This window comes from Austrofundulus limnaeus, unplaced genomic scaffold (assembly GCF_001266775.1).
Source record: "Austrofundulus limnaeus strain Quisiro unplaced genomic scaffold, Austrofundulus_limnaeus-1.0 Scaffold1343, whole genome shotgun sequence".
Lineage (NCBI taxonomy): Eukaryota > Metazoa > Chordata > Actinopteri > Cyprinodontiformes > Rivulidae > Austrofundulus > Austrofundulus limnaeus.
In genome coordinates, this window is record NW_013953745.1 from 21,947 (window position 1) to 32,902 (window position 10,956).

The window sequence follows — 10,956 nt, forward strand, 5'->3', positions numbered from 1 at the left end:
CCATGGATATTTTGTGGGTCAGAAGACAAAAAGTTTGGGAACCACTGCTCTAGATAGGTTACTTCTGGTTTGTTGTGTGAATCTATCAATTTTTCAGCTGTGCTCTGCTGTTCTTCCGACACCCGTCAGGAGTGCCCGTTAATCTTATTTCTTAATCACATTTTAACATTAAATATACAGATTACGCATGCGCATTTGTAACAATATAAATAGTCTGGTTCTGCTGTCTGCACAGTAAACACCCGTGTTAAGGCTATTCTGAAAATGTTATGCAAATATTTGTAAAATAAAAAGGGTAAATGCATTTTTTTAAATTCTGAAACAATTTACAAATGACAGATCGAATTTATGTAACTTGTCAAATATGTATGCTTTATTATGATAAGGGCTTGTTTTTATTATTAATATTTTTTTACATTTTCTATTAGTTAGTTTTGTGTTTGCATTTATTGGGATTACTTGGAAATTGTGCTTTGCTGGTTTTATCTCATGTGCATTCTTCATTTGTTTCCTGCACACCTGGACATAGTTTCTCAATCTTCACACCTGTCCTGTGTTATTCATTATCTCATACTGCATAAGTTTTTTTTAAATGTTTTCCTTTATTAAATTACTGAATAATACTAAAATATCTTGACCTTTGCTTACATTGGTGGATCATGCATTGGCGTATTTGTTTATTTTCTTAATGATGCATTTACTGACAAGTGGGAAATTGAAGTTTCAAAATGTTACTGTGTAAAAAAAGCACACCAATCTGAAAATGCAAATCTTTGTTGGCACACGAAGCATTAAATATCTTACTGGTATAAAAGTATAATCTAATTAATTTCTTGAAACAAGTAAAGAAAATAGCAATATTATTAAAAAAAAAGAAAAAAATATAAGGAAAAAACGAGCGGGCGTGGTGATTGGTCTTCGTCACATTCTATCGCCCAGTGTAAGCCGCTGATTGGTTGAACCTGTGTAACGGGGGTTCCCTGCCCCAAATGCAGGGGTAAAATAATATATCGAAGGTATCACTTTAAAATCTTCAATCTCTGGTTCAGCAGAGATCATACTCTGGTGGTAGAGTGTAGGTAAAATAACAGTTTACGTGAAATAGCATTTCAGAGCTGTTTACTTTCGAATACTTGTACTTATTTACTACATTTAATTTAATTCTGTCTGTATAGATAGGTCCTTCAGAAGGTAAGTTAGACATCATCATACCCGGCAAGCTACCTAGCCAAGATCAGCTGCATTGTCTTGTCTATTTTACGTTTACTCAATTACTAACTACTATTAGTACGTGTTGTATCTGTTTAGCATGCTGATATCTTAAAACAAATAACTTTAAGTTGTGGACTGACATTTTAGGTTTCATATAGCTTTGTCAAACTAGCTTCCTTTGTTGTCTTGGAGCTAGCATAGCAGTGAAGTTTCACTGATTGGAAAGCCAGAGTCAAGTTGAAAATTAGGTTAAATATGCTTTAAGTTTGGTGAGGCATTATATTATTGAGCCTGTGATTTTTCAACTTTATGTCCGAAACTAAAAAAACTATTTCTGAGCGAGTTTTAATTTTCTAGGCTGTAGGCTTTAACATGCTCATGTCGACTGGTGGACCTCATCATTGTATTTAGCTTGTTAAAGCTAAGGAATGCATGAGTGTACATTAGAGTAGCATTTTACTGGCCGCTGACTGATAAAATCAAAAACGACTGCTGAAATTTAAAGCTTTCCTCGAGCATAAAAACTACCCACCAATGGAGGAAATAAGACGACGCCACAAGTTAGCGGGGTGCTAGCTAATGTTAGCATGCTAGGCATCGGTGTCGTAGGCTCAAACTATAGCTGTTGTTTTCACTGCTAATGTTAGCTGCTTCAAGTAACAGCAAAGCGTCCGGCTTATTGACATTTACGTTTTGCATTTACAGTAAAGCTAATGTAGCGTTAGCTTGTCTGCATAGGTACGCCGTGTTCCTAAAATTTCTGGAACTTCGTCTCCTTGAAAAAACGTGAGCCTGGTGCGTCATGTGTCCTGTGTGTGAACATGCGACAGATGCGAGGTGTTGTCGGCAAAGACACGCAAGGCCTCGAGCAGCAGGCCGTTCGTGTACAAAGGATTGCGCAGATGTATGTGCGGGACACATGTATGCGACTTTTTTTGGTTTAAGGACAGCTTGTTTTGTGAGGCTCGATTAATCCACTGATGGACGTGAGCGCCTGCGTCCAATGCTTCCCGTTTTTCACGCACAGCCTCTTTGCCCCTTTGTTTCTTTGCGTGAATCCGATGGCGCAGTTAAATGTGTGAGGCATCCAGAAAAAAATAATAATAACGGATCAGATTGTCACCGAATAGGGATTTTCTGTAGATGAGTTATTCTAGTTTCTGTAATCACGTTGAAATATGATTTTCAGCCAGGTTGGTGCAGTGTCATCACATAGCTTTATTTTTTAGATTTACTATTTTATTCAAATTTGTTACGAAAAATAATCACTCATTAAATATTGGCCAGCAAGTATTACTATTCAGTGAATTTTCTCTTTCAAGTAAATTTGCTTTTCCAAACATTTGTGAATAAATTCAAATGCTACCTATCTGCATTGTTCATGCAGTACACACAGTTATTTGACTTTTCTTATATGACAGTACAATTTAAAAATTTTGACAGGTCACAAAATCTAGTCAAAAAGTTTCGCTCATCCCGTGTAAATAAAGCCAAGATGATGAAGGCAAAACTTGAACTAACAAGAAAAAGAAAGTGAAACTGTTCTATAAAAGGAAGTATTTTAACATTTGAACTTTTGATCAATCTCAAAGTTGAATATTCAGCGTGTTTTTTCAAAGCATTTATAGGAACGTGAGCACCTGCTTTCTCAAACACTTTTTACTGTTTTCTGCCTTCAATTCACCATTTGTGTACATACATAAGTGTTTTTATTCTGGACAGCAACTAAACTATGGTAACTTCATCTGTTTCAGCACTTAATATTGTWTACCAAAGAAATGGTGATGGAGAAGCCAAGTCCCCTGCTTGTAGGGCGGGAGTTTGTGAGGCAGTATTATACACTCTTAAACAAGGCACCAGATTTTCTCCACAGGTGAGGATAAAAATGTAATGTGGCACTTAGGTAAAAAAACACAATTCTGCAGGTGTTGATGAAATTTTTCACTACTCTTGTATTTTTAGGTTTTATGGGAGGAATTCCTCTTATGTTCATGGAGGACTTGACCCAAGTGGGAAGCTGGCAGAAGCAGTGTATGGGCAAGCGGTATGTGTTACAGTCTGATATGAGTTTGCTTTACAAGAACTTTAACATAAATGCCTTAATGCCATAAATGCCAAAAAAGTCATATGCATGTTTACTTTTGGTAAAGAAAAAGTATAGAAAACAAAATTAATATTTTTAAGAAATCAGTCGTAAGAATGTATGGAAAAGCTCCTCTTATGTTGTGTTTTTCTCTTCATAGTCTCCAATATCACAAAGCGGATTGAAGCTAATGCGCATCAGATTGATGAAAGATGGACAATTTACAAACTGAACAATATTAATTTTGAGTTTGACATTCAGCTGTGGTTTAGAATCTTTAGAAAAATCAAAGACCATTTAGTCCTGTACGTAACATGTAAAACAAAATTTTGAAGGAAGGACATGAAGAAATTTGCACAATCTGTCAAAATTGTAAATGGGGGAAATGTTTCTTATTTTTCATTGCCTAAAAAATCCATTCAAGCATAAAAAAAAAACCAAAATGCTTATCTAAATATATATATTTTTAAATTATTTGCATTTCAGGAAATCCACAAGAAGGTAATGTCTCTGCAGTTCAGCGAGTGCCACACAAAGATCAGACACGTTGATGCTCACGCCACGCTGAGTGATGGAGTTGTGGTACAAGTCCTTGGAGAGCTGTCGAACAACGGTCAACCTATGAGGAAGTTCATGCAGACGTTTGTGCTTGCTCCAGAGGTGAGAGCATCACCTTTCAGGGCTGTTGGCTCGAGTTGAACACTAACACGCATTTATTTTCTGTGATTTGTGGCATACTTGTATTAAAGCTATTAAATGTTTACGCTAATGAGGTTCAATGGGTGAGTTGAAATTATTTTGATTAGTAAATGCCTAAGTGTGAAGTCAGGATGTAGCAGAATCACTTTCTTTATTCTGATTTGAGAAACCATCATTAAAATTACTCAACTGTATTTTCATTGTGAACCTGAAAATATTAAAATATTTGTTTGAATTGTGTTTTTAGGGTTCGGTGGCAAACAAGTTCTATGTCCACAACGATATCTTCTGCTATGAGGACGAGGTTTTCGGAGACTCTGAGGCTGAGCTTGATGAAGGTAAAAATTAATTTTACTAAAACTTTAGATTGCTGTTTCCCCAATCTAACATTATGAGGTTCGTTTATTTCCTTTTTTAAAATCCAGAATCAGAGGAGGAAGTTGAGGAGGAACCGGAAGAAAGGCAGCCATCCCCTGAACCACTTCAGGAAAGCCCCAACAGCACCAGCTACTATGAACCTCACCCTGTTGCGTAAGCAGAATTGATCCTACTCCTGAATAATTAAAGCTTTGTTTGGGAACTCCACTTTACTGATATGCAGTCAAAAAGCAGAAATAAAGTGTTTTCCTCTAACACATCGGAAGTGCCTGTTAAATTCAAAACTCTCTACATATCTCAGCTATGCAGTTGTAGAAAAAATGCGTTGTTCAAAATGGTATGTCCGAATAAAACAGGAATCAGCTGGATTTCTTCTTTAAAACTTTATTCTCAACCTTCTGACTCCAATCAGGTTCACAGTACAGCACTCGGCACACCTCAGTATGACCTTGGGCTGAAAAACAAAACAAAACACAGCAGCTCTGCTCTGAGCAGAGACTCTGCAAAACACTAACAACTTCTGTCTACTATAATAATTAAATTCCCTTTATAATGTACATGGTTCCACACCTGGAGGTGTTACCTTTTACGTCAGACGTCAGAAGGTAACAAATTTTTGTTTAGGCTAAAAGAAAGAATGTGATAAGATACACACCAACTCTTATTCTGTTTAAACTTAAGGCTGCAATGATCAGAAAGTATAAAATACAATACAGCATCTAATATTCAGTTATTCAGTTACAAAATTTCCTTCACAGTGATTATTCCCCTCCTGTCTGAGCAGCAAGGTATCAAAAGGGATTGTATCTGTACATAGCAGGGACAAATCTGTGACTGTCTTTTATAAACAGTCATTGTGCAAACATCAGTAAGGGGATAATTCTTACTGTGGCTCAATGCTTTGACCTGTTTTCCTATTTTTTTTAACAAAAAAATCATAAAAAGTACAGACTTGAACACAAGAGGCACACACAGGTCCCACATAAAACAGGAAATGTGACAATGATCAACCAGTGGGGTGATGAGTTTAACCCTGAGTGCCTGAACTAACCAGTTTTATTCTGGTGATTGTCTAAACACAGCTTAAAACATTGCAAAAAAAATTTGACATGTACATGAAGATTTTTTTGTTTTGTTTTTAATTTTGCTCATGCAGAAATGGGGTAGAGGAGCCCATGGATGAGCCAGCTCCAGAACCGGAACCAGAACCTGAACAAGAGCCAAAAGCAGAAGAGATAAAGCCTGAGGGAGATGAAAAGGTCATGGAAGAAATGGAGGAGAAGGCACCTTCACCTGCGCCTGTAGAGTCTCCACCAAACCCCCAGGAGCCTCCCAAGGTAAATTGATTTATTTAGCAGTAATGGCTCTTAAAACTCTGTACATGGTGTGCTGCCTACCATATAGGAACCACACAGGAAATCCTGCATTTACAGTCAATGATTAGCTCAACCAAATTCTGTGATTTTGTCAAGTTCAAAAGTTGATTCTCATGAGGGGACGTAAAGAAAGCATTCCTTTTGCTACATTAATTTAACACAGTACTGCCAAAATGTGGTTGTACTTTTTATTGTACTTCTAAAAATAATTATGTAGTATTTTAATAAATAAATTTAAAAAACTTAGTTTAAAGGTTCAACCTGCTAGAGTTTAGTGGTTGAACAGACTTAGTGTAGCCCATAATGATGCACTGTTGCATTTCCCACAGCCTTTTTCCTGGGCTCTGGTGACCAGTAAAAACCTGCCTCCTTCTGGCTCAGTCGCCTCCTCTGGAATCTCACCACATGTTGTTAAAGGGACAAGCTCACAGGTAAAATACAGGTCATAACTATTGTTTATTAGAATGATATGAGAGGGATTATTCCTTATCACTTGTATGAATAGGGCCACCATGGATGATTAAGTTTGACTAGACTGTATCTTTAAAGTTTCATTAGAGGTGAGGGAAAACAAAGTTTTTATTGGAGCATTTTAAGATTTAGAACAAGATGTGACATTAAATACATTAATCTTTGTGTCTGAATGGGCTAATCGGCACGACAGAAAACCCCAAAGAACAGTAAGAGGTACTGAAATTTGAAGAGAGGTTCTGTCTGTGTGTTCTGATTGATTCAGGCGTCAATCCAATGTACAGTAATAATTATGGTGACATTTATTCCAGTATTGTTAGGAAGAGGGACTTTGAGATTGTTTAAAACAAAGTTTGAAGTTTACTCCTGAAATATAAAGCTGAGCACATAATTTTATATAAAATCCCAAGCAGTCTGACACAGGAATTACTATTAATTGAATAAATTCTAATAAAATTACTAGTAAAACTTAATTTTAGAACTGAAATATGCCAACATGTCCGTCTCTGAATTTCTCTCCCCTTGCATGAAGTGAGGTTGTTGTAGCTTTTTCATGTGATGTCCTTTGTTCAGCCCAGAGTTGAATCCAAGCCGGAGACGCAGACGACACCTCTTCGTCCCAGAGACCAGCGCACCCGTGACAGACCCACTTTCACCCAGCGAGGCCCCAGACCTGGTAATGCTAATCATTTCCAGATTAAGGTTTTGTTACTTTTTTCCCACTTTTCTCACTATCTGCATGTCTTTGTCACTACTAGATGGTGTTGGATCATCAGAGTCACAAACGGGAAAATCACACTTAAGTTTTGTTAACAAAGGTGAATATATCTATAGCACAGTTTTATTCATTTGTTGGTGAGATTTAGTATTCAGTTTCAGGTGTGATGAAGAGGATAAGTTGCTGATTTGTGCATGTTTGTCACCTACAGGTGGCAGGAGCGATCCAGAATCTGGTGATCTGGACACCAGGAGAATTGTAAGATACCCTGACAGCCACCAGCTGTTCGTCGGCAACCTCCCACACGACATTGACGAGAACGAGCTCAAGGAGTTCTTCATGAGTACGTTTTCTCTCTTAGAAAGCAACAGTTTGTTACCTTCAGTTTCCAGTAATAATTTTTTTCAAACTTTTATTCATTCCATAAAAAACAAAATTCTATGTACAATAAAAAAATACAAATAAAATGAAATGAAAGATGGCAGAGAGAAGAAAAAAAACTTATATCTGCCCCCTTTTTTCTTAATTATAAATTCAAATTATAATCTTCACTTAACAAAACAAAACATTGAATCTTTCTAGAACAATAATTTATAAAACAATAATTGAGACTGTATTGTGATAGTTTATTTGTTCTTGTTGTAGCGTATGGAAATGTAGTCGAACTGCGAATCAACACCAAGGGGGTCGGTGGAAAGCTGCCCAACTTTGGATTTGTGGTTTTTGATGACCCTGACCCTGTGCAAAGGATCCTTGGGGCGAAGGTAGAAGGGGCATGTATCAATATTTCATTACCCATTTTCTTTGGTGGTGGTTTGGTGATACATTTCTTCTCTTAATTTGTCACTTATTCTTTCTTCCCTGTCATTATCAAGTGTGTGTGTGTAGTATGCAGTTTTCATCCAGTTCTTTGTTTTTAATGTCTGAAACACTCAGTAATTGTGGAACTGTAACTACAAGAGTCTTAGTAGTGACTGTCCCCTTCTCGATGCAGCCCATCATGTTTCGGGGAGAAGTGCGTCTCAATGTGGAGGAGAAGAAGACGAGAGCTGTGCGCGAGCGAGAGATTCGTGGCGGGGACGAGCGTCGGGACATGAGGCGCAGCGATCGGGGCCCCGGAGGTTCACGAGGCGTCGTGGGAAGTGGAATGATGCGTGAGCGTGACGGGAGGGGACCACCCTCCCGAGGCGGCATGGCCCCCAAACCTGGCATGGGCTCTGGGAGGGGCACCAGCGGCCAGGGAGAGGGCCGCTTCACGACCCAGCGTCGCTGAGAAGAAATCGTATCATGTTCTTCACCCTGAACCGTTCTCATTAATGAAAAGAAATCGTCATGTATAAAGTATATATTTGGTGTTTACTTTTTTTTTATTGTTTCTTTTCCTCTTTGCTTTGGAATGTGACAGCCTGTCAACAGTTTGTTTGTGAAATAGACCAAACAAATAAGCAAACAAAAATACATGTTGCTTATTAGTTGTGATCTGAACATCATTTTTTTTGGGGTATCTTGGGAATTCAATCCTAAATTTGTCCATTTGTGAATAAAGGCAAACCACCCAGGACTAGTCTGCCACATTAGGAGGGACTGAAAAGACTTTAAACTTCAACAAAACAGCCCATCATTTTGAGAAGAGATTATATACCTTGACTTCTGATTCATAAGAGTCCTCGATTGCACAATTTATATTGTAGTTTTCTGCCCATTACTGTTGGACAAGAGCAAAATGCAAAGTTTGTGCAGTTCCAGAGGAAAAGCTCGGCTTTTACTTTTTTCCCCTCCCTTTTTTTGAAAGACCACTGCTTGAAAATTGCATAATGCACTCACCGATATGCACTAATGGGTACTCGTGTTACGTTGGCGTCCATGCTCCGAACACAGCTGGAGGGACCTTTATGTTAATGTGACACAATGTTCCAGGACAGGTCTCCATCACAGCCTGGCTGCTGTGACCAATGTACTTCTCACACTTTTGACCCAAACCTAAGCTTCAGCCACTGCTGGATGGACAAGCTGATGAGCAAATCAACATTTTTTTATCTGTCATTTTTAAATCAAAAGTTCAGCTTCAGGACTTTGACCAAATGAGAACTCTGGGGACAGAAGACGAACAATAGAAAGCGATAATGGCTCAGTTTTTTGTTTTGTTTTTATTCCAGTTTTTTTTTCCAGCCAGCTTGACTGTGGCACTGGGATGAGCATAATCTTTCCTCCTTCCCTCCCTCCTTGTCTCGAGTGCAGAGTAACAAATAAATGTACAGCAAAAAAAAAAAAATCATAGTTTAGTATGTTTTGCTTTTTCTGTGTATAATTTTTATTTCTCGGCTTGATACAAAAAGCATGATGGTGCCTTCAATTTCACCTTTTCGAGTCTTACTGAAGTGCAAAGCGGTTCGAGGCTCGCTGCCTCCTGGTGTCCAGAGCTGCTTGTTTTGAACTCTTATTCTGCTGAGGGCAGATTGAAATAACAGTATTCATAAGATTTGTTTTTTCAGGTTTGTTTTGTTCTGTATCATTTTATTATTTGAGATGGTCTGCTGTGAGCTTGCTTTCCCTGTAATTCTGAATTTTGTAGAAACTAAAGTTGCCTCCTGTTCAGGGAAAAAGTGCATCTAAAGATTATGCCCCCCCCCCCCCACACACACACACACACACACACACTTTAAAACGACAGATGGTACGTTTAAAAATGGGAAAACGATCGGTCTTTGGTTTAACGTGGAGATTCTGCGTTTCGTTAAACTAAACTTTTGGAAAGTGTTAATGTTTCACAAGGTAAATCGGACTCTGTTGAACCTTTCTTGGATAGTGTTTTTATTTTTTATCTTTTCTGCACATCATCGCAGCACTCGGGTTAATCATTGGACTCAAGAGTTGTTTGCTTTTTCTTACAAACAATTTTGTACCGATTTGTGTGGTTCGGCTGACCAAAGCTGCGGCCATCACTCAAGTAAATAATTGTGCACACTTTTTCTATTGTCAATGCATTTGTATTTTCATATGCTGATTATTCACTGTGCTTATTTTATTTTAATTTGTTTTTTCTATTTAAGTCAAGGTTATAACAGTTGAATTTGTTGGCTCCTCACTTGTCTCCTAGGATTTGTTTTGGTTTTAACTTTCTGTAGGGAGGAAAGACTTTGATTTCAGCTAGAAAAAGAAAACGTGAAAGCTGTTTCTGTTCTGGTTATTTTGTTATCTTGCACTGAAATGGGAAGTAAAATTACGATGTAGCATTTTTCTTGACAAGTATACCAAGGTCTTCCTTGTTTGGTGGTATTGCACTATTTCCAATAGTCCTGGGACAATCCGTCGCTCTAAAAGAAAGGCTTTTACAACAACGAAAAACTGCTCAGCATTAAATGTTTGGCCTAAGATACCTAAAGGTAGTGTTTACTTTTCCCCTTTGAGATCATTTTAGCCTTCAGATAGCTATTGATGAGCCAATGTTACAGAAAAATGTACTCCTTGAGTGTCAAAATTCTCTTATATTCATGGCTGTTTCTTAACCCGGCCAGTTTACTGCAGTGATCAAAGAGAGCGGTGAAGAAGAGCCATCATGCTTTCAGACCAATGTTGGGCTTTTTCATGTTATTAGTGGAAACATGTTTAGAAACGCAGTCAGGTAATTGTTATTTTTTTTCTTCGAGATATTAAAGAATTCATCCCCTACCCACACTGTAAAGGATCCTCACAAGATAATGGAAGGTTGCAAGTTCTTTTTCCTGTGTTAAAACTACAAACAATGCATCTCATTGTGAATCATTCCAGTCCTTTGAGTGGAAATAGAAAAGTATCGTCTTGGCTTTAGCAGGTGTGGTAAACAGCTGGCTTCCATCTTAGTTTTTACCGTGTTTACCTTTGTTGTTGGTACAAATTGTTGCCCCTCCTCCCTTAGTTTAGATTTTTTTTCCTTTTACATTTTGAATGTGTTGGATTTAACATAAAATAAACTACTGATAACAGCATTGTCATACTACTTGTCATGCTTACAGGTAATTCTCTAGACTTGATGTAAATAG

The 10,956-nt window shown here is 37.8% G+C and overlaps 1 protein-coding gene across 6 annotated transcripts; it reads left to right on the top strand.

Moving 5' to 3' along the window:
- The first annotated feature begins 1,028 nt into the window (after positions 1 to 1,028).
- On the top strand, positions 1,029 to 10,902 carry g3bp2a (G3BP stress granule assembly factor 2a). Of its 6 annotated transcripts, none has more exons than XM_014031884.1 (13): positions 1,031 to 1,191; positions 2,967 to 3,085; positions 3,175 to 3,256; positions 3,782 to 3,955; positions 4,242 to 4,332; positions 4,420 to 4,525; positions 5,529 to 5,709; positions 6,078 to 6,179; positions 6,793 to 6,895; positions 6,978 to 7,037; positions 7,149 to 7,280; positions 7,583 to 7,710; positions 7,932 to 10,902. In XM_014031884.1, exons 2-13 carry the CDS (start codon positions 2,991 to 2,993, stop codon positions 8,208 to 8,210), a joined length of 1,533 nt encoding a protein of 510 aa, XP_013887338.1. In that variant the 5' UTR covers positions 1,031 to 1,191; positions 2,967 to 2,990; the 3' UTR covers positions 8,211 to 10,902. The 6 variants fall into 6 exon arrangements, with proteins under 6 accessions (XP_013887342.1, XP_013887344.1, XP_013887338.1 ...); XM_014031885.1 differs by having other exon boundaries at positions 7,583 to 7,701; XM_014031888.1 differs by lacking the exon at positions 6,078 to 6,179 and having other exon boundaries at positions 1,029 to 1,191.
- The last annotated feature ends 54 nt before the right edge of the window (positions 10,903 to 10,956 follow it).

What these genes read in the sequence shown, in the direction of transcription:
- g3bp2a (XM_014031884.1), top strand. Translation starts at nt 2,991, where the DNA reads ATGGTGATGGAGAAGCCAAGTCCCCTGCTTGTAGGGCGGGAGTTTGTG. An exon ending in TGAGGCTGAGCTTGATGAAG is followed by an intron (nt 4,333 to 4,419) that starts GTAAAAATTAAT and finishes TTTAAAATCCAG; the next exon opens with AATCAGAGGAGGAAGTTGAG. An exon ending in TTAAAGGGACAAGCTCACAG is followed by an intron (nt 6,180 to 6,792) that starts GTAAAATACAGG and finishes TCCTTTGTTCAG; the next exon opens with CCCAGAGTTGAATCCAAGCC.